General features: G+C 44.1%; 1 protein-coding gene across 4 annotated transcripts in view; it reads left to right on the top strand.

The window, feature by feature from the left end:
* The window catches only part of DIAPH3 (diaphanous related formin 3), an 847,513-nt gene that overhangs the window by 459,764 nt on the left and 364,798 nt on the right, over positions 1–22,951 (top strand). For all 4 annotated transcript variants that reach the window (XM_068267828.1, XM_068267829.1, XM_068267827.1 and 1 more), the window contains one exon: positions 1,424–1,553. In XM_068267828.1, the coding sequence (XP_068123929.1) occupies positions 1,424–1,553 (130 nt within the window). The remainder of the gene's footprint in view (positions 1–1,423; positions 1,554–22,951) is intronic.

The raw sequence follows: 22,951 nt of genomic DNA, 5'->3' as shown, positions 1-22,951 counted from the left end.
ACCGTAGATTCATTTTTTCTACTAGGGCCAGCATTCACTGATTTTTATTTTTTTTTAATAATTCGTTATCGGCTTGCAGTAATTTAATATGCATGTGATCACTTGGCACAATAATGTAAAACTAATTATAATTTCCACTGCAAAAATTGATAACTTATGTATGTATATGATAAGTGTTCTGTTCTGTGCCTACATACATGTGCAAATCGCTGATTAATTTCCCATGGATTGTGGGAACCTGCAAATGGGACACAGCTGTGTGCACCATGCAGAGGGCTCCATAGGGGCATACATTCCTAACATCTGTTCTACACACTGGGCATACCAGGATCTGTATTACCATAGGATAAAAGACTTAAAGAGTAACTGTCAGGCTGCAGAAGCTAATTTAAACCTCTATTCTCCTGTGTTAAACAGTTTAGAAGGAAGCCAAAAAGCCATTAGTGAAGATAAAAATCTCAGTTACCTTTGATGTGTGCTTATCAGAAAAGCTGTTAGACCTAAGAGGACGCAAGCCGCATACTATACTGAAAGCATTCTGGGGCCCTCCCCTCGGCTGCTAATGAGACGTTACAGCAGCTTGTAATCAGTCCAGCGCGTAGCACTGATAAATCTCCGGGCCGAGTACACTGCAGGAGTCAGCTATTGTTCCTAGCCACATGGCTCATTAATATTCACTGCACACTGTGTTATTCAGTACGAGCTTTTCTGTGATCAGGAAGCAGGCAGGACATGACGACACATTTGACAGAAAAACATGGAACCTGCCATGAGCTGTCAGGAGCATCAATCTCTGCATATACTATATAAAAATTCTGTGAAGTACAAACGTGGACAGTGAAATGCATATGTAATGTAAGTACAGCCAATCTTTAGCTACTGATATATGTGTTTATTTTCTCTGAGACCTTATACCTAACAGCTCCTCTTTAAAGACTTATTCCAGTGGCTTTAGATTTTCACAGTCAAAATGCTTTACTTTACTAATAATATCAAGAGTTTACAGCTCTCTTACTTTATACCCATTGCTGGAATGTGTATAGTAACTGGATTGTGTCCCCAGTTCTTTTTTTGCGAACTTACTGTGACTGTTTCTTTGTTTTCTTCAGTAGATGAACTGTAATTCACATTGTGTGTGTCCATCATTTGTGAAAGCCAGTGACTATGCTTACTCACTTTATGGCTTTGTGTTTTAGTTTTACCCCCTTAATAAGTTTGAAATTATGTTCTATTAAATGTTTCTGGACCAGGATTCAAGGTTTTTTTTTTTTTGTTTTTTTTTTTATTTTTTTTTTAGATTTAGCAATTCAAAGGTATAGTCTGGCGTAATACCTTGTCCCACACTGGTGGAGGGAGCCTGTGGAAAATGTACTTATAAAGGACAGGTCCACTTTCATTATTTTCTATATATCTTCCTTTATAGATAAAAGATACTAAGTCAGTAGATCAGAAGACAACACTTCTACATTTCCTGGCAGAGTTGTGTGAGAAGAAGTTCACTGATGTGCTGACATTTGTGGAAGACATACAGACTGTAGACAAAGCAAGTAAAGGTGTGTATTGTATCACTATGTGAGACTGTGACAAAGGTGCTGTGTGGCCATCCTGTACATGTGTTGTCCTGTACATATACTGTATACATATGTAAGTCATGAGGTATTTATGAAGGGTAATGAATTCACCTATCTTAATTGGAGAATGTGCTGCTCTAAATGGTCATTACAAGGAAAGACATAGATTAATGATGGTGATTAACACTCAAATATAAGCAACAATTCCCTATATGGGGCAGTAGAGTAAAAAAAGGATAAATGGAAGACTTAAAACGGGGGAGAATAAGTGGGTGATAGGCTGCTAGAGTTCTAATGGGAAAAGGCTATTTGTGTTTTAACGGACTAAAAAAAAAATAAAAATAATATATATATATATATATATATATATATATATATATATATATATATATATATATACATATATATATATATATATATATATATATATATATATATATATATATATATATATATATATTCATTATCAGTGTGCATCATGAAAATGACGCTTTCCAGCACATCTGTGCATAATACAAGGCTGAAAGTGATTTTGATTCCTATGCATACAATATTATTTCTTCCCATAATTCTGCAGCATGCCCATCCTATGGAACCACAGGCCATACACTAGATTAAAAAGCCCCACCCATTCCTTTCACTTCAGTTGTGTGATGTTCATAAACTACCATATTTTTGGTACTACAGTATAAGGCCTCTTGCACATTACATGCGATTCCGAATTTTTTATCTGTTGTGATTTTTTATTCCGATTAAAAGACGTACTGCATACAGTTGCATGTAGTTTACAAGAGGCCTTGGCCACATTTTTTCTCCCCCAAAGCGGTGGAAGAAAAGGTCCCTGTGCCATGTAGTCTGAATACAGGGAGTCCCTGTACTGTCCCTGTGTCCTGCGCTCCCTCCGTAAAAAGTAATCAGTGGCAGCTGCGATCACTCATGTCATCATGTGAAGCCCACTGCGATCAGCTACTTCTGTCTCTCACTTCTTCCCCATACTGCCAGCACTTCCTGGTCGCTTCATTACAGACGCAACTGGCAGTAAGGGGGGGGGGGGGAGTGAGAGACAGAAGCCGCTGATTGCTGCCGGGTTACAGGAGGGGGTGAGTGATATCCGTGGCTATCGCTGCTAATTACATTTGCAGAGCGGGTAGCGAAGCAGGACACTGAGGCTATGAAGGTCACACTAAGGATACAGAGGGGGGACAGCAGCTGATCGCTGCAGGCTCTTAGGATGAAGTGAGTGATAATTGCTGCCGCTAATTATTTTCTACAGGTGTCATGAAGGGGGACAGCATGCATGAAGGGGGACAACAGTAAGACACAAAGGGGCGGCAGGAGGGGTTATTTTCTTTCACTTACACATGAGCAAATTAAATCCTAATTTGTGTCATTAAATTAAGTTCTCTTCATCTACTTTTAGGCTTGATTGATGAACAATGATTTACATACAGTCTATTTGAGATTTTGAGTTTTTTTGCATTTGTGTTCATTTGAGAATATTGATTTTAGGTCAACCATGATCAAGTTTGTGCATACTAAATAGTAAACAGTTTGACCAGTATAACAAATATTTCATTTTGGCACTACTGTAGCTGTGATATGTGACCACTAGGGAGGGATGCTGTGTAATATTTGCTGAAGCAGCTCTAAAAGTTAAGTGGAACAAACTGCATGGCGGTTTGCCATTAAAAAATGTGAACGCAAATATGTAGAAGCATAAATAAGTGACAGCATCCCACTATGTGTGTATGAAAGGACAGAAGTGATGTGCGCTACCACTTCCTGCCTTAGAAGCCGTGTATGGCAGTCTGATTCCGTGCTGATGACCAGAGCCCTTGTAGCTATTGTAGCACAGGCTCCGAAGGACCTGCACAGAACAGTGCCTCCCGACAGGTGGTGAGAACATCTGTCTTTATGTTGGAAATTTACTCTAACAAAGCATTGTTTTTTTTGAGGGATGTGATTGAAAGCTCCAAGAAATGTTGAATGAGTGGTAACTGTTAAGGCCTGTTTCCACTACACGCAGATTGGATGCAGAAAAACTGACTCCAATGAATGCCTATGGGAAAATCTGCATCAGAAAAAATTGCATTTAGTGGAAACAGACCCATAGACATTCATTGGAGTCAGTTTTCTGCATTCATTCTGCATCCAAAGCGTGTAGTGGAAACGGGCCCTTAACGCAACGTAACTGCTGCATGGAGTTGGAGGATTACAGCATATTGGCCTCAATTCACTAAGCAGTTTAGACTAGTCTACTGATGGTTTTTAGTCTACTGATGGTTTGGTGTAATAGTTACATCAAGAGGGAATTCACTAATAATTACCAAATTTTTTTAGACCTATTTTTAGACCTGGTGTAAAACATTGGGTTGGTAAAGCAAGGGAAATGATGAAAAGATGCTATTCCCAAACGAGTAGGTATGACTGTCATCCTTCTTCTCTGATGAGCTCTCCTCTGGATACAATTAACCATTTCAGCCCGCGGGTATTTTTCACCTTATGGACGAGAGGAATTTTCCCCTTTTAGCGCTTCTTCCTTTCATTCCCCAATAACTTTTTCACTATTTATCACAAATAAATGATCTATACCTTGTTTTTTCCACCACCCGATATGCTTTCTTTGGGTGGTACATTGTGCTAAGAATTATTGTATTCTAGTTGCATTTTGATGGGAATAACGCACAAAAAAAATTGAAAAAAATTATTTCTCTGTTTTCGGCCATTATAGTTTTAAAAGAATACATGCTACCATAATTAAACAAACAAACAAAACAGACACAGAACATTTATATTGTGCTTTTCTCCTGGCAGACTCAAAGCGCCAGAGCTGCAGCCACTGGGACTAGAGTTGGGCCGAACCTCCGATTTTCGGTTCGCGAACCCTGTTCGCGAACCTCCGCGAAAGGTTCGGTTCGCGAAAAAGTTCGCGAACCGCAATAGACTTCAATGGGGGAGGCGAACTTTCAAAGTTTTAAAAAATTCTATACACTGCAAAAATGATAGAAAACATGTTTCAAAAGCTCTAATGCCTGGAGTCACACCTAATTGAGTGAAATACACTTCACTGCTCGAGGACCCTCCCTCCCTCCCTCCTCTAAGCAAGGTCCTTTATACCATTTGCCTACCTACACTAATTAGTTATGGAACAGCTGCTACACACTCTGCTAGGGAGTTTTTACTCTCCCACCTCCCACCTCCCACCTCCCACCTCCCACCTCCCTCCTCCCACCTCCCTCCTCCCACCTCCCTCCTCCCACCTCCCACCTCCCTCCTCCCACCTCCCACCTCCCTCCTCCCACCTCCCTCCTCCCTCCTCCCACCTCCCACCTCCCTCCTCCCACCTCCCACCTCCCTCCTCCCACCTCCCTCCTCCCACCTCCCTCCTCCCACCTCCCTCCTCCCACCTCCCTCCTCCCACCTCCCTCCTCCCACTCCCTCCTCCCACCTCCCTCCTCCCTCCTCCCTCCTCCCACCTCCCTCCTCCCACCTCCCTCCTCCTCCTCCCTCCTCCCACCTCCCTCCTCCCTCCTCCCTCCTCCCTCCAACCCTTCAACCCTTCAACCTATTCCCTCCTCCCTCCGGGAGGAGGGTGTCTTCTGGCAGGGAATTATACTTTTTTAAAAGCCAGTATATATCATACCATAGCTGGGAATCGAACCCAGATCGCACTGCATGGTGGACACGTCAGTGCATCACCCTAAGCACTGTACCACTACAGTAGTAAAATGCTGGCCTGAAAATGCTGGCCTGAAATTGCTGGCCTGAAAACAAGCTGCATGCTTGTTTCAGGGTGTGATGCAGCTTGTTTTCAGGCCAGCAATTTCAGGCCAGCAATTTCAGGCCAGCTTCAGTTGGTATAGTGGATAGTGTGCTTGTCCACCATACAGTGAGACCCAGGTTCGAATCCCAGCCAATGTGAGTTGGCTTTTATGCTACAAATCCTTAAAGGGAACCTAAACGGAGAAGGATATGGATTTTTCCTTTTAAAATAATACCAGTTGCCTGAATCGCCTGCTGATCCTGTGTCTCTAATACTTTTAGCCACAGCCCCTGAACAAGCATGCAGATCAGGTGCTCTGACTGAAGTCAGACTGGATTAGCTGCATGCTTGTTTCAGGGTGTGATTCAGCCACTATTGCAGTCACAAAGATCAGCTGGACTGCCAGGCAACTGGTATTGTTTACAGGAAACAGCCATATCACTCTCAGTTAAGGTTCCCTTTAAAGGAGAACTGTAGTGAAAGGTATATGGAGGCTACCATATTGATTTCCTTTTAAGCAATACCAGTTACCTGGCTATCCTGCAGATCCTCTGCCTCCAATACTTTTAGCCCTAGACCCTGAACAAGCATGCAGCAGATCTGGTGTTTGACATTTTTGTAAGATCTGACAAGATTAGCTGCATGCTTGTTTCTGGTGGGATTCACACGACAGTGGCTGGATAGTGTACTGGTTAAGGGTTCTGCCTTTGACATGGGAGACCAGGGTTCGAATCCTGGCTAGGTCAAGTACCTATTCAGTAAGGAGTTCAAAGCAAGACTCCCTAACACTGCGGGTGGCCTCTTGAGTGCGTCCCTGTGGCTGCAGCTCTTGAGCGCTTTGAGTCTGACAGGAGAAAAGCGCTATACAAAATGTTTGGATTATAATTATTATTATTACTGCAGCCAAATAGATCAGCAGGGCTGCCAGGCAACTGGTATAGCTTAAAAGGAAATCAATATGGCAGCCTCCATATACCTCTCACTACAGTTCTCCTTTAAGCAACCTAATGGTTCTATTGCATTGAGCATTAATGGTACATTTTACGGTAGCTTCACTTACTACTGTAGTGGTACAGTGCTTAGGTGATGCACTGATGTGTCCACCACGCAGTGTGATCTGGGTTCGATTCCCAGCTATGGTATGATATATACTGGCTTTTAAAAAAGTATAATTCCCTGCCAGAAGACACTCCTCCTCCCGGAGGGAGGAGAGAATAGGTTGAAGGGTTGAAGGGTTGAGAGGGTTGGAGGAGGGAGGTGGGAGGAGGGAGGTGGGAGGAGGAGGTGGGAGGAGGGAGGTGAGGGAGGAGGTGAGGAGGGGAGGGGGAGGGAGGTGGGAGGTAGGAGGGAGGATGGGGAGGAGGAGGGAGGAGGGAGGTGGGAGGAGGGAGGTGGGAGGTGGGAGGTGGGAGGAGGGAGGTGGGAGGAGGGAGGTGGGAGGAGGGAGGAGGGAGGAGGGAGGTGGAAGGAGGGAGGGAGGAGGGAGGAGGGAGGCCAATTAAAATCTCACTAGCAGAGAGTGTAGCAGCTGTCCCATAACTAATTAGTGTAGGCAGACAACTGAGTCAAATGGTATAAAGGACCTAGCTTGAAGGGAGGGTGGGCGGGTCCTCAAGCAGTGTGTTTGACCATAACATGTCTGCTGACAGTGAAATGGAGGGTAAAAATTTTGTTTTTTGATGCGAACTGGGCGAAGCGAACTTCCGCAAACGTTCGCCTGCGGGAGGCGAACGCGAACCACCGAAGTTCGCCAGGAACCGTTCGCCGGCGAACCGTTCGGCCCAACTCTAACTGGGACGCGCTCTATAGGCAGTAGCAGTGTTAGGGAGACTTGCCCAAGCTCTCCTACTGAAATAGGTGCTGGCTTACTAAACAGGCAGAGCCGAGATTCGAACCCAGGTCTCCTGTGTCAGAGGCAGAGCCCTTAACCATTACACTATCCAGCCACCAGCTTAATTAAAATCCACACATTTTATTTGCCAATTTGTCCCGGTTATTTCAACATTATATCCCTAGTATAATGTATGGTGACAATATTTTATTTGGAAATAAAGGTACATTTTTTTCAGTTTTACATCCATTACTAAATTTGAGCTCATTATTTAATAATAAGATGCCCTCTTGACATCTTATTATTATTTTTTTCCCTGTAGTCAGTAGGTGTATTTTACTATTTGGCCACAAGATGTCCCCGCTGAGCAAAATTCTATGTAGCGTACAATTACGCTACATAGGATACAATGTATTGTTACAGTGTAACTAGGGGAAGTTACGTAGGCTTCCATCGGAAGCCTCTGATCACAGTGGCGGCGGGAAAATTATGAATGGAAACATTGTTACCATTCTTAACCACTTAAAGGGGAACTTCAACCTAAACAAACATACTATGATCAAGTTTCATTAGTTATGTTAATTAGAATAGATAGGTAATATAATCTCTTACCCACCATGTTTTAAAAGAACAGGCAAAGGTTTGTGATTCATGGGGGCTGCCATCTTTGTCATGGGGGCAGCCATCTTTTTGGTTGAAAGGAGGTGACAAGGAGCAGGAGACACAGTTCCCACTGTCCTGTGTCCTGATCACCCCTCCCAGCTGCGCACCCTAGGCTTCAAATGTCAAATTCAAAATGTCAAAAAAAAAAAATTCCACCCAAACAGCGGAACGAGAACAACATCAGAAATCCCATCATGCTTTGCACAGCATCAGGGGAAAAAAGCCCGGGCAGTTTTCTTCTGTGCAGCTAAAAATGAGGCTTGTATAAGAGAAACAAAGTTCTGATGCTGTGAAACTGTTAAAGACACACCAAGCCTTTTCAGTGCTGCAAAGTCGATTTTTAGTCCGGAGGTTCACTTTAACCACTTCCCGACCGCCCACTGCACAGGGGCGGCCGGAGAGTGGATCCCGCAAGGACCGCCGCATGCACAGAGGCGGCGGTCCTTGTACGGGCATGGGTGGAGCGATTGCGCCATTCGTGACGCGATCCTGCGCTGGGGACTGGCTCCGCTCCCTCGCGGTGTAACCCGCCGGCCGTTCGGAAGCGCCGGCAGGTTACTAGCACCCGGATCGTCCCACATACAAAGTGTATAATACACTTTGTAATGTATACAAAGTGTATTATACAGGCTGCCTCCTGCCCTGGTGGTCCTAGTGTCCGAGGGACCACCAGGGCTGGCTGCAGCCACCCTAGTCTGCACCCAAGCACACTGATTTCCCCCCTGCCCCCTGATCGCCCACAGCACCCCTCAGACTGCCCACCCCCCAGACCACTGTTTGCACCCAATCACCCCCCTAATCACCTTTCAATCACTCCCTGTCACTATCTGTCAACGCTATTTTTTTTTATTCCCTAAACTGCCCCCTGCTCCCTCCTGATCACCCCTCAGATTCTCCCCAGACCCCCCCCCTGTGTACTGTATGCATCTATCCCCCTGATCACCTGTCAATCACCCATCAATCACCCCCTGTCACTGCCACCCATCAATCAGCCCCTAACCTGCCCCTTGCAGGTAATCTGATCACCCACCCACACCAATAATCGCCCGCAGATCCGACGTCAGATCACCTCCCAAGTGCAGTGTTTACATCTGTTCTCTACCCTAAACACCCACTAATTACCCATCAATCGCCCATCAATCACCCCCTATCACCACCTGTCACTGTTACCCATCAGATTAGACCCTAATCTGCCCCTTGCGGGCACCCAATCACCCGCCTACACACTCAGATTTCCCTCAGACCCCCCCTTATCAATTCGCCAGTGCAATATTTACATCTGTTCTTCCCTGTAATAACCCACTGATCACCTCTCAATCACCCCCCGTCACTGCCACCCATTAATCACCCCCTGTCACTGCCACCCATCAATTAGCCCCTAACCTGCCCCTTGCGGGCAATCTGATCACCCACCCACACCAATAGATCGCCCGCAGATCCGACGTCAGATCACCTCCCAAGTGCAGTGTTTACATCTGTTCTCTACCCTAAACACCCACTAATTACCCATCAATCACCCCCTGTCACTGCTACCTATCAGATTAGACCCCTATCTGCCCCTAGGGCACTCAATCACCCGCCCACACCCTCAGAACGCCCTCAGACCCCAGCCCTGATCACCTCGCTAGTGCATTGCTTGCATCTATTCCCCCCTCTAATCACACCTTGAGACACCCATCAATCACCTCCTGTCACCCCCTAGCACACCTACCCATCAGATCAGGCCCTAATTTGCCCCGTGTGGGCTCCTGATCACTCGGCCAAACCCTCAGATCCCCCTCAGACCCCCTTCCGATCACCTCCCCAGTGCATTGATTGCCTCTATTTTCCCCTCTAACCACCCCCTGAGACACCCATCAATCACCTCCTGTCACCCCCCTAGCACTCCTATCCATCAGATCAGGCCCAATACAACCTGTCATCTAAAAGGCCACCCTGCTTATGACCGGTTCAATTCGCCCCCTCATAGACCACCTGTCATCAACATTTGCAGATGCTTATACACCTGAACAGTCATTTTGAGACATTTGGTTTCCAGACTACTCACGGTTTTGGGCCTGTAAAATGCCAGGGCGGTATAGGAACCCCACAAGTGACTCCATTTTTAGAAAAAAAGACATCCCAAGGTATTCTGTTGGGTGTATGACCAGTTCATAGAAGATTTTGTTTGTCAAAAGTTAGCGGAAATTGATTTTTATTGGTTTTTTTTTTTTTTCACAAAGTGTCATTTTTCACTAACTTGTGACAAAAAATAAAATCTATGAACTCGCCATACACCTAACGGAATACCTTGGGGTGTCTTCTTTCTAAAATGGGGTCACTTGTGGGGTTGCTATACTGCCCTGGAATTTTAGGGGCCCTAAACCGTGAGGAGTAGTCTAGAAAACAAATGCCTCAAAATGACCTGTGAATAGGACGTTGGGCCCCTTAGCGCACCTAGGCTGCAAAACAGTGTCATGTGGTACCGCCGTACTCAGGAAGAGTAGTATAATGTGTTTTGGGGTGTATTTTTACACATACCCATGCTGGGTGGGAGAAATCTATCTGTAAATGTGTAAACAAAATCAAACAATTGTCATTTACAGAGATATTTCTCCCACCCAGCATGGGTATGTGTAAAAATACACCCCAAAACACATTATACTTCTTCTCCTGAGTACGGCGGTACCACATGTGTGGCACTTTTTTACACCCTAAGTACGCTAAGGGGCCCAAAGTCCAATGAGTACCTTTAGGATTTCACAGGTCATTTTGCGACATTTGGTTTCAAGACTACTCCTCACGGTTTAGGGCCCCTAAAATGCCAGGGCAGTATAGGAACCCCACAAATGACCCCATTCTAGAAAGAAGACACCCAAAGCTATTCCGTTAGGAGTATGGTGAGTTCATAGAAGATTTTATTTTTTGTCACAAATTAGTGGAAAATGACACTTTGTGAAAAAAAAACAATTAAAATCAATTTCCGCTAATTTGCGACAAAAAATAAAATCTTCTATGAACTTGCCATACTCCTAACAGAATACCTTGGGGTGTCTTCTTTCTAAAATGGGGTCATTAGTGAGGTTTCTATAGTGCCCTGGCATTTTATGGGCCCTAAACCGTGAGGAGTAGTCTTGAAACAAAAATGACCTGTGAAATCCTAAAGGTACTCATTGGACTTTGGGCCCCTTAGCGCAGTTAGGGTGCAAAAAAGTGCCACACATGTGGTATCGCCATACTCAGGAGAAGTAGTATAATGTGTTTTGGGGTGTATTTTTACACATACCCATGCTGAGTGGGAGAAATATCTCTGTAAATGGACAATTGTGTGTAAAAAAAAAATCAAACAATTGTCATTTACAGAGATATTTCTCCCACCCAGCATGGGTATGTGTAAAATTAGACCCCAAAACACATTATACTACTTCTCCTGAGTACGGCAATACCACATGTGTGGCACTTTTTTGCAGCCTAACTGCGCTAAGGGGCCCAAAGTCCAATGAGCACTTTTAGGCTTTACAGGGGTGCTTACAAATTGGCACCCCCCAAAATGCCAGGACAGTAAACACACCCCACAAAGACCCCATTTTGGAAAGTAGACACTTCAAGGTATTCAGAGAGGGGCATGGTGAGTCCGTGGCAGATTTCATATTTTTTTTTGTCACAAGTTAGCAGAAATGGAAACTTTTTTTTTTTTTATGTCACAAACTGTCATTTTCCGCTAACTTGTGACAAAAAATATCTTCTATGAACTCACCATGCCTCTCAGTGAATACTTTGGGATGTCTTCTTTCCAAAGTGGGGTCATTTGGGGGGTATTGTACTATCCTGGAATTCTAGCCCCTCATGAAACATGACAGGGGGTCAGGAAAGTCAGAGATGCTTTAAAATGGGAAAATTCACTTTTTGTACCATAGTTTGTAAACGCTATAACTTTTACCCAAACCAATAAATATAGGCTGAATGGTTTTTTTTTATCAAAAACATGTTTTTCCACATTTTTCATGTTGCATGTATACAGAAATTTTACTTTATTTGAAAAATGTCAGCACAGAAAGTAAAAAAAATCATTTTTTTGACAAAATTCATGTCTTTTTTGATGAATATAATAAAAAGTAAAAATCGCAGCAGCAATCAAATAGCACCAAAAGAAAGCTTTATTAGTGACAAGAAAAGGAGCCAAAATTCATTTAGGTGGTAGGTTGTATGAGCGAGCAATAAACCGTGAAAGCTGCAGTGGTCTGAATGGAAAAAAAGTGCCTGGTCCTTAACCCCCTTGGCGGTATGAAAAATACCGCCAGGGGGCAGCGCAGCAGTTTTTTTTAAATTTTTTTTTAAATCGTGTAGCGAGCCGAGGGCTCGCTACATGATAGCCGCTGCTCAGCGGCATCCCCCCAGCCCCGCCGATCGCCTCAGGCGATAGGCGATCAGGAAATCCCGTTCAAAGAACGGGATTTCCTGGAGGGTTTCCCCCGTCGTCATGGCGACGGGGCGGAATGACGTCAATCATTGGGAGACCCGATCCACCCCTTGGCGCTGTCTGGCACTGATTGGCCAGGCAGCGCAGGGGTCTGGGGGGGGGCGCGCGCCGCATCGGATAGCGGCGATCGGGCGCGCAGCGGCGGCGATCGGGGTGCTGGCGCAGCTAGCAAAGTGCTAGCTGCGTCCAGCAAAAAAAAAATTATGTAAATCGGCCCAGCAGGGCCTGAGCGGCACCCTCCGGCGGCTTACCCCGTGTCACACACGGGGTTACCGCTAAGGAGGTTAAGGGGGGTAATGCCCACGGTCCTCAAGTGGTTAAGGGCCACAGTCTTTTCGCCCCTTAAGGACCAGAGCCTGTTTTTCCATTCAGACCACTGCAGCTTTCACGGTTTATTGCTCGGTCATACAACCTGCTATCTAAATGAATTTTCCCTCCTTCTCTTGTCACTAATACAGCTTCCTTTTGGTGCCATTTGATTGCTGCTGCAATTTTTAGTTTTTATTATATTCATCAAAAAAGACATGAATTTTGTAAAAAAACAAAAAAAAAACTTTGTGATAAAATTTGTCAATTAAAGTAAAATTTCTGTATACATTTTTGTCCAAATTTATTGTGCTACATGTCGTTGATAAAAAAAAATAAAAATTCAGTAAATATTTATTGGTTTGGGTAAAAGTTGTAGCGTTTACAAACTATGGTGCAAAAAGTTAATTTTCCCATTTTGAAGCATCTCTGACTTTTCTGAGCACATGCCATGTTTCATGAGGTGCTAAAATTCCAGGATAGTATAAATTCCCCCCAAATGGCCCCATTTTGGAAAGAAGACATCCCAAACTATTCACTGAGAGGCATGGTGAGTTCATAGACGATTTTATTTTTTGTCACAAGTTAGCGGAAAATGACACTTTGAGGAAAAAAAAATGTTTTTTCCATTTCTGCTAACTTGTGACAGAAAAAAAAATTAAATCTGCCACGGACTCACCATGCCCCTCTCTGAATACCTTGAAGTGTCTACTTTCCAAAACGGGGTCATTTGTGGGGTGTGTTTACTGTCCTGGCATTTTGGGGGGTGCTAAATTGTAAGCACCCCTGTAAAGCCTAAAGGTGCTCATAGGACTTTGGGCCCCTTAGCGCACCTAGGCTTCAAAAAAATGCCACACGTGGTATTGCCGTACTCAGGAGGAGTATAATGTGTTTTGGGGTGTATTTTTACACATATCCATTCTGGGTGGGAGAAATATCTCTGTAAATGACAATATTTTGATTTTTTTTTACACACAATTTTCCATTTACTGAGAGATTTCTCCCACCCAGCATGGGTATGTGTAAAAATACACCCCAAAACACATTATACTACTGAGTACAGCGATACCACATGTGCTGCTCTTTTTTTCACCCTAACCGCGCTAAGGGGCCCAAAGTCCAATGAGTACCTTTAGGACTTCACAGGTCATTTTGTAACATTTGGTTTCAAGACTACGCCTCACGGTTTAGGGCCCCTAAAATGCCAGGGCAGTATAGGAACCCCACAAGTGACGTCATTTTAGAAAGAAGACACCCCAAGGTATTCCGTTACTAGTATGGTGAGTTCATAGAAGATTTTATTTTTTATCGCAAGTTAGCGGAAATTGATTTTTATTGTTTTTTTTTTCACAAAGTGTCATTTTCCACTAACTTGGGACCAAAAAATAAAATCTTCTATGAACTCACCATACTACTAACGAAATACCTTGGGGTGCCTTCTTTCTAAAATTGGGTCACTTGTGGGGTTCCTATACTGCCCTTGAATTTTAGGGGCCCTAAACCGTGAGGAGTAGTCTAGATACCAAATGCCTCAAAATGACCTTTGAATAGGACGTTGGGCCCCTTAGCGCACCTAGGCTACAAAAAAGTGTGAGAAGTAGTATAATGTGTTTTGGGGTGTATTTTTACACATACCCATGCTGGGTGGGAGAAATATCTATGTAAATGGACAATTGTGTGTAAAAAAAAAATCAAAATATTGTCATTTACAGAGATATTTCTCCCACCTAGCATGGGTATGTGTAAAAATACACTCCAAAACACATTATACTACTTCTCCTGAGTACGGCGATACCACGTGTTACACTTTTTTGCAGCCTATGTGCGCTAAGGGGTCCAACGTCCTATGAGCACCTTTAGGATTTCATAGGTCATTTTGAGGCATTTGGTATCTAGACTACTCCTCGCGGTTTAGGGCCCCTAAAATGCCAGGGCAGTATAGGAACCCCACAAGTGACCCCATTTTAGAAAGAAGACACCCCAAGGTATTACGTTAGTAGTATGGTGAGTTCATAGAAGTTTTTATTTTTTTGTCACATATTAGTGGAAAATGACACTTAGCGGAAATTGATTTTTATAGTTTTTTCACAAACTTTTTGACGAAAAATAAAATCTTCTATGAACTCGTCATACACCAAACGGAATACCTTGGGGTGTCTTTTTTTTCTAAAATGGGGTCACTTGAGGGGTTCCTATACTGCCCTGGCATTTTAGGGGCCCAAAACCGTGAGGAGTAGTCTTGAAACCAAATGCCTCAAAATGACTGTTCAGGGGTATAAGCATCTGCAAATTACATAACATTAGCATAATGGTGGCATAAAGTCAAAATTGCTGTCCTTCCTTTCGCCACCCCTACTTGCAAAATTTTGGAATCCAGAAAAAGAGGACTACTCAAGAACGTGTGGACAACTATACTTAAAGAGATCCTGAAGTGAGAAGTATATGGAGGCTGCCACAATACCAGTTACCTGGCAATCTGGCTCATCTTTTTGGTTGGTAGTGTCTGAATCACACCAGAAACAAGCATGCAGCTAATCTTTTCAGATTTTTGTCAAAAACACCTGATCTGCATGCTCAGGGTCTATGACTAAACGTATTAGAGGTAGAGGCGCAAGACTACCGGGGAACTGGTATTGTTTAGAGCGAATCCGAGATGAAAAACTGACTATAACAAGTAACTTATCTAACGTTTATATAGTTTACACAGCAAATCTAGGTGCAAACAGCTTCAACAGTTTATGATGATTTATTCCTGTGATACAATGAGAGCGGCCATGTTCTGTTTGTCATCATTACACAGGTAATCTGCAACTGCATCTCCACCCCACAGCCTGTGAAAGATTCACTCCCCCATCCCCTCTGCTGTTGAAATCTCTGGCTAGTAACCACCTCCTTCTCATGCCCAGACTGAGCTCCCAGAAGCCCTTGCTACATGGGTCTGAGTGCCTTTGCGTTTTGTATAAGCTGTGGGCGAGGCTTGTTTAGTTTATAGTGAATTAGAGTATTAAAACAAAACAAAAAAAAAGTATTTGGCTTAAGGAATGCCCTATAAACTATATGTAAGGAACACAATTATGCAATGATTAAAAATTCTTCTCAGATCCACTTTAAAGGGAAGGAAATGTGACAGCCTCCATATCCCTCTCACCTCGGGTTCCCTTTAATCTGTTTAATTATAACGGTGAACTCTAACATATTTGAGTTTGTATTGTGTCTTAGGCTAGGTTTCCATTTGTGTAAAAATGGGCCGTTTCCTCGGCCATGAATTCGGATGGAATTTGGCAGCCTATAGAAGTCTATGCAGAGCATCCGAATTCGTAGTCGGGGAAAAATCTGAGGCCCTGTTGCATAATCATCGCATCACCCGTCTGAATCCCATAGCCGTGCATAGCGCGGCTAGAGGGATTCAGCTGTGAGACAAGTCACGGCTGTGCCGGCATCGCGTCTCGTAAGATGCATGCCGCGCAGAAGTGGAAACGGGGCCTTAACAGTACAAAGCTAGTCCTCCCCTCTTTGATTTTATTTAGTGCTTTACAACTTACTTTCTAAATCCGAAGACACAGTGGGAAAGTCTGATTTACAGGCATATTATCATTTTTGCTTTTTTCTTTTTAAGAGAGGTTTCCTGTCTTGTGGACCATTGTCACAAAAAACACTGCTCAAGTGGGGACACAGATATAAAAACAAAGAAACCATAAAATATTTCTTAGTTGATATCCTCCATGGTTTTTTTTGTTGTTGTTTTTTTTTTATATTGTTTTCTTCATATTTTGGTATTTTCTTTTTATTTTATACTAGCATTAAAAAAGGGCTCTAGGTCTTTTTTCTAGTGCGCACGCACGCACCTGACTCGCCTGCCCGCCCACCTCGCTCTCTGGTCCCGTCCAGCTGTCCGTACTGCGCACAAGCGCAGTAGCAAAAAACAGGGACAGCTGGGCACAGCGACACAGGAAGATTATAGAGGATTCCTGTCGCACTGACTTTATTTATTTTTTTACTTAAATAATAAAGGTGAGAGGGCTATTTGCATTGTAAACAGATACAGCATTGGAAACCTAAGTTATAAATGTTGTCCTTTATATCACAAAAGGAAAAAAAAGAAAAGAAAAGTTTTGGGGCCAGCAAATGTACTTTATGCTTCAAGAGAGCTAATAATGGACATTTTAAAAATTAAGGGCCCGTTCACACTGCACGCGTTTCCAGCCGCGTTTTGGAAACGCGTGCAGGTGGCCAAAACGCACGACATCAGACATTGCATAGAGTGCAATGTCTGATGTTCACACAGCATGCGTTCCGGACCTGTGCGGTCCGGGAACGCATGCTGCACGCAGATTTTACAAAAACGCGCGGCTGTCCCATTCACTTTTCAGTGATGGGATCAGCCACGCAACGCATACGAACGCGGACATGCGTGCGTTCGTACGCGTTGCGGTCCGCATGCGTTGCGGTCCGCATTTTGTAGTCTGAACGGGCCCTAACTGTCATTTACCGCATCATTGCTTGGAAGCATATACGATCTAAAACAAAACTGCAGAACATAGACATCCATTCCTGCCCTCCCCATTACAAAGTCTTTCTGTAGACATTACAATACTAATGTAAACTGACTGACCATAGACATAGAAATTGATGAATTATTAGGAATGTCAGATTGCTGCAGGGACAACTCAAGGCAAAATGGAAACTGGTATAATCCACAGTAATTGCTTGTTTTGTATTCTCTCTAGAGTTACTTAGGAGAGAATATTCCACAGGTCCTCCCCCTTGTATAACATTGTCTAAGTCTATGCACTGTAATTCTTTGGTGTTGAGCTCATACAGATAGGTGAATGCTGATTAATGCAGTTATCACAGTGTATAGTGTTACTGATATTCTTCTATTGCTAGCAGGTGATAGTAGAATAATTGTGAAATTACTGATCTTTTACCGTTGGCAATATTTTGCACCCATTTTCACTTGCGGCACCTTTAAACGTATGCTTTAAAATATGTTCTGCTTCTGAATGTTTAGATACAGTCTCAATTATTTAGTAATGACTGGGTGTAATGAGTAGTTGCACTGATTTGTCTCTTGTTTTATTTGTCAGTCTTTATAACAATCCACAAGAAAGATTAAAGTAAGTCATACATCAGGTGACTTGGCATCCGTTCGACCATCCGATTTCATTATAATTGAATCGGATGAAAATCGGTGCTGCCAAGTGCCTGCCCGATTGACGATGCAACCAGTTTCGGGCAGACATTAGTTGCATGAATCGGTCAGACATGCTGTAAGATGTCAGGCCACCATGGTCAGTCGATGCACGCAGTAACGGCAAGCTGTATCGTGATAAGCAATGAACGTGGCAAAACCCCCGACTCTGCCCCTCCCCCCTAATGGTTAATTTCCCAGCCCCAGTGCACAGTGCACTATACATGACCTGTCCGCGGCCGCTGGCTATGGGCGCTGTCCTCCGTCCATGCATGCTCCCCATGTGGTTGCTAGTGTACACGTGGGCGCGGACGTGACAGAGGAGCCCCGAGTCAGCAGTGGACAAGTGGCGTCCAGGTAATGTATACTGCACCGTGGGGGGGCACATTGACCATTATGGGCGGACAGCGTCTGGGCGGCAGATGTGGCTTCACAGGGCTGATTCTGGTATGATTTCAGCATAAATTTGATCGGTAATTGGCCTGTGATGTATGGGCAGATTTGACCAAAGAGAGAGCTGTCTCTTGGTCGATCTGCCCATACGTCCTCTGATTTCTGGGCACCTTTAGGGCCCTAACTGCAACAGCTGAAGAGAAAGGTATATGGAGGCTGCCATGTTTATTTCCTTTTAAGTACTACTAGTTGCCTGGAAGCCCTGCTGGCCCTCTGCCTCCTAATACTTTCAGCCATAGACCATGAACAAGCATGCAGCACATTGTTAGATCTCATAAGATTAACTGCATGCTTGTTTCTGGTGTTGTCAGACACTTCTGCAGCTAAGCAGGGCTGCCAGGCAACTGGTATTGTTTAAAAGGAAATAAACATGGCAGCCTCCATAGTCTTCTCACTTCAGTTGTCCTTTAAAGAGAATCTGTATTGTTAAAATCGCTCAAAAGTAAACATACCAGTGCGTTAGGGGACATCTCCTATTACCCTCTGTCACAATTTCGCCGCTCCTCGCCACATTAAAAGTTGTTAAAAACAGTTTTTAAAAAGTTTGTTTGTAAACAAACAAAATGGCCACCAAAATAGGAAGTAGGTTGATGTACAGTATGTCCACACATAGAAAATACATCCATACATAAGCAGGCTGTATACAGCATTCCTTTTGAATCTCAAGAGATCATTTGTGTGTTTCTTTCCCCCATGCACTGAAGTTTCAGGCTGCTCTTTTCTTCTTGCAAACAGCTTTGCCCTTGTTTGTAATTCCTCAGTATGTAAAAGCCCAGCCAGCTCAGAGGACGATTTATCCAGCTGATTAGAGCAGCTTCTCTCTTCTCTCTTATCTAAATAATACACAGGCAGTGTGCATAGAGGGGCCAGAAAGGGTGAGTTCATAGCAGAACCACAACACTGAAGAACTTGGCAGCCTTCCAGACACAGGCCGACAAGTCTGACAGGGGAAAGATACATTGATTTATTACAGAGACTGTCATAGTAGAAAGTGCTGCAGTTAGCCAGAACACATTAGAATAGCTTTTGGAACATGTAGGATGATAAAAAACAGGATGCAATTTTTGTTACGGAGTCTCTTTAAGGCTATGGCCCACCAAAGTGATTTTAAATGCATTTCGGAATGCCAGCGATTCTTAATTGCTAGGCTAATGGAAGTTGATAAAATGAGCCCAAAGGAGCGATTGCGAATTGCTGAAGCCTCAATCGCCCTGCATGCAGCATTTTTGCAGCAATTTAATAGATGAAAGCAGGGCTGAAAATCGCTTTCCTCTAAGGCCCGGTTCACATTAGCGGTGGCTATCCGGAATCGCCGTGCCGGAGCCGCACCGCATGCGGAACGGACGAAACGGACGCACGGCATAGCAATGTAAGTCTATGCCACCGTTCACATGCGTCCGTTTCGTCCGGACCGGATCCGGACTCCGGCGTCCGTTCCAACATGCGCTATTTTTTGGTCCGGCTCCTCCGGCAGCCGTATCCGGGGCGGAGCCGGACTGCACCATCCGGCCAATACAAATCAATGAGAACCGGATAGCGCACAACACACTGGCTAAAAATCCGGATGTTCTACCCCACTTCCTATGAGGATCGTTGCGGCGATATTGGATCGGGGACACATGGGCAAGCATTTTGGAGTGGAGCAGCACGAGCTGGAGATGTTGGCAGCATGTTGGAGGTGGAGGTGAGTGCTAAACAGCGGAGGGCCTGATTCCACAGGTCCCCCTTCTGCTGACCTCCCAGACCCCAACATTTTTTTTGTTTTTTACGTAACTTTTGCCAAACTGATCCGGATCGCATCCTGATGAACACCTGATGCAACCTGACCGGATCCGGATCGGATCCGGATCAGAAACGTACGGTTCCGGTCCGGATCCGGTCAGGTCATCCGGTCCGTTTGGCAGACAACCGCAAGTGTGAACGGGGCCTAAACCACTCCAGAAATCGTTCCACTTTTAAGTTGCTAAATTGTTCTCTTGACGTTTTGAGAAAAAAGTTAATCAACGCACCAGTTTTGCAAATTATAGCGTACTCTTTATTGTGCCAATATTACCTGTGGCTATTGGCACAATAAAGTGTCCTGTAACTTGCAAAATTGGTGAGCTGATTAACTTTTTCTGCAGGTTACCTGCAATATTGCCTGAATCACATTATCAAGCACCCAGGATATTCTCGATGGTGTGCCTGCTCTACCCTGCCCTGACTGCATCAGACTTTTGAAAGTGATTTGCAAATGCAAATGGGGCCCCCAGCCTAAGTCGTAGTAAAAACTTAACTGTCACATGATGGCTAACATGGCATAATCCTTTTATGCTTGATTGAGCAAATGTGTCCTTAAAGGATTTACGAGGCAATTTTTTTAAAAAAAAGTTAAATACCTATTGTGATTTAACATCCTTAGGGGACGCCATTCGCACCCCCTGGTCCATTCCGCCGTGTCTCTTTCATAAATCCCCGGCTCTGGTGGGGTCCCGACCCGATCCCTTGGGTTGTCTTCAGCTGCCCCAATTAACATGGCCGCCTGGTCCTGCTGCGCCTGCACAGTTCTCATAGCCGCAAGCACGGCTGCACAGCTCTGAGTCCTCCTCCATCTCTGACCTCGTTCCCGGCGGTCTCGTGGACGTAAAGCACGCCTGCAGCTATGAGAACTGTGCAGGCGCGGCAGGATCAGGCGGCCCTGTTAGTTGGGAAAGTTGAAGACGACCCAAGGAATCGGGTCGGGACCCCACCGGAGCCGGGGATTTATAAAAGAGAGACGGCGGAATGGACCCGGGGGCGCAGATGGCATCCCCTAAGGATATTAACTCACAATAGGTATTTAACATATGACCTTAAAGGGAACCTAAGCTGAAAAGGATATGGATTTTTCCTTTTAAAATAATACCAGTTGCCTGACTCTCCTGCTCATCATGTGTCTCTAATACTTTAGCCACTGCCCCTCAACAAGCATGCAGATCAGGTGTTCTGGATTAGCTACATGCTTGTTTTAGGTGTCTGATTCAGCCACTACTGCAGCCAAAGAGATCATCAGGACTGACAAGCAACTGGTATTGTTTAAAACATCCATATCCCTCCTAGTTAAAGTCAACCTCCAGACTAAAATTCTATTCAACAGCACTGAAAAGGCTTGGTGTTTCTTTAACAGTTTCACAGCATCAGAACTTTGTTTTTCTTACCTAAGCCTTATTTTTAGCTGCACAAAAGCTAAGCTCTGCCCCATCAAAGAAAGCTGCCCGAGCATTTTTCCCTGATGCTGTGCAAAGCATGACGGGATTTCCTATGTTGTTGTTCACATTGTCTAGCAACTGGGAGGGGTGATCAGCACACAGGACAGTTGGAACATTTGCCTGTTCTTTTAAAACCAGGTGGGTAAGATATTTTTATTACCTATCTTTTTTAATTAACATAACTAATTTAACTTAATGACAGTATGTTTGTTTAGGCTGAAGTTCCTTTTTAAGGTTCCCTTTAAAGGGAACCCGAGGTGAGAGGAATACGTAGGCTGACATATTTATTTCCTTTTATACAATACCAGTTGCCTGGCTGTCCTGCTGATCATCTGCCACTAATACTTTAAACCAGAGATCCTAAACAAGCATGCAGATCAGATGTTGACAAATCTGACTAGATTAGCTGCATGCTTGTTTCAAGTGAGTGATTTAGGGTCCGTTCTCACCTGAACGGGAATTGCACGATTCCCGCTCACGGCAAACCGCTAGCGGTTCTGCAAAAACCGCTACACAATGTAGCGAGTGGCAGTGTTCTCACTGCCGCGGTTGCGGTTAGCGATAACCGCAACCGCACTGCATGCAGCGGTTTGCCGGCGACGAGCGTTCCACGATTAGCGATCATGATTATCACTCCCTCAAAACGCCGGCGGGAATCGCCGGCGTTCTGCGATTCTAAGTGTGAACGGGCCCTTAGGCTCTAATGACCAGAAATATCAGCAGGACTGCCAGGCAGCTGGTATTGTTTAACAGGAAATAAATAGGACAGCTTTCATAGGTCTCACACCTTGGGTTACTTTTAATACAAGCTGAAGATCAATCGCTTAAGGCTACTTTCACAGTAGGACGTTGCGTTTGATGCGACGTTAAGGTCGCACAACGAGAGAGGCCTAAAGGTGGCGACTAATGAAACAATTTATCAAACGATCGTTTACGAACAATTCTTCCCATGAACGATAGAAAATGACTGTTTGAGACCACTAATGGACAAAAATCTTGTACCCAATTAGATGAATGAAATTGATCAATCTTTATCTTTGATTTCATTAATCTGATAAGATTGGTTAGCAGATGTTTGCTCATTATTGGTCCCAAACGGTCATTTCCAATCGTATATATGAAGAATCGTTCGTAAACGATAATTTGGCAAAGTGTATTGTTAGAGGCCACCTTTATACTGATGTGAAAGCACTTCTTTATTTTTCTGTTGAAATACAGTATTTGAAAACTAAAATGGATCTTGGTTATTAGCTTGGACGGCTACAGTAATTTGTTTTATTGCCCTTTACATTTGCTTGGTGTCAGCAGTCCAAACACTGTTCGCAAGTGAATGTAACCTTATATGGAAATGAGGTCAGCCTGGTGGCATGCTTCGTAAAGACCTTTGCCAACTAATGATTTATATAAGATCAGATATAATTAAAATATGTCAGCTTGCTCCTGGAAGTGATCTGCATCCCTTGACACAGGCAGAGATTGGAAGAATG

This window comes from Hyperolius riggenbachi, chromosome 2, assembly GCF_040937935.1.
Source record: "Hyperolius riggenbachi isolate aHypRig1 chromosome 2, aHypRig1.pri, whole genome shotgun sequence".
Lineage (NCBI taxonomy): Eukaryota > Metazoa > Chordata > Amphibia > Anura > Hyperoliidae > Hyperolius > Hyperolius riggenbachi.
This window is presented reverse-complemented; position numbering and strand designations above follow the sequence as displayed.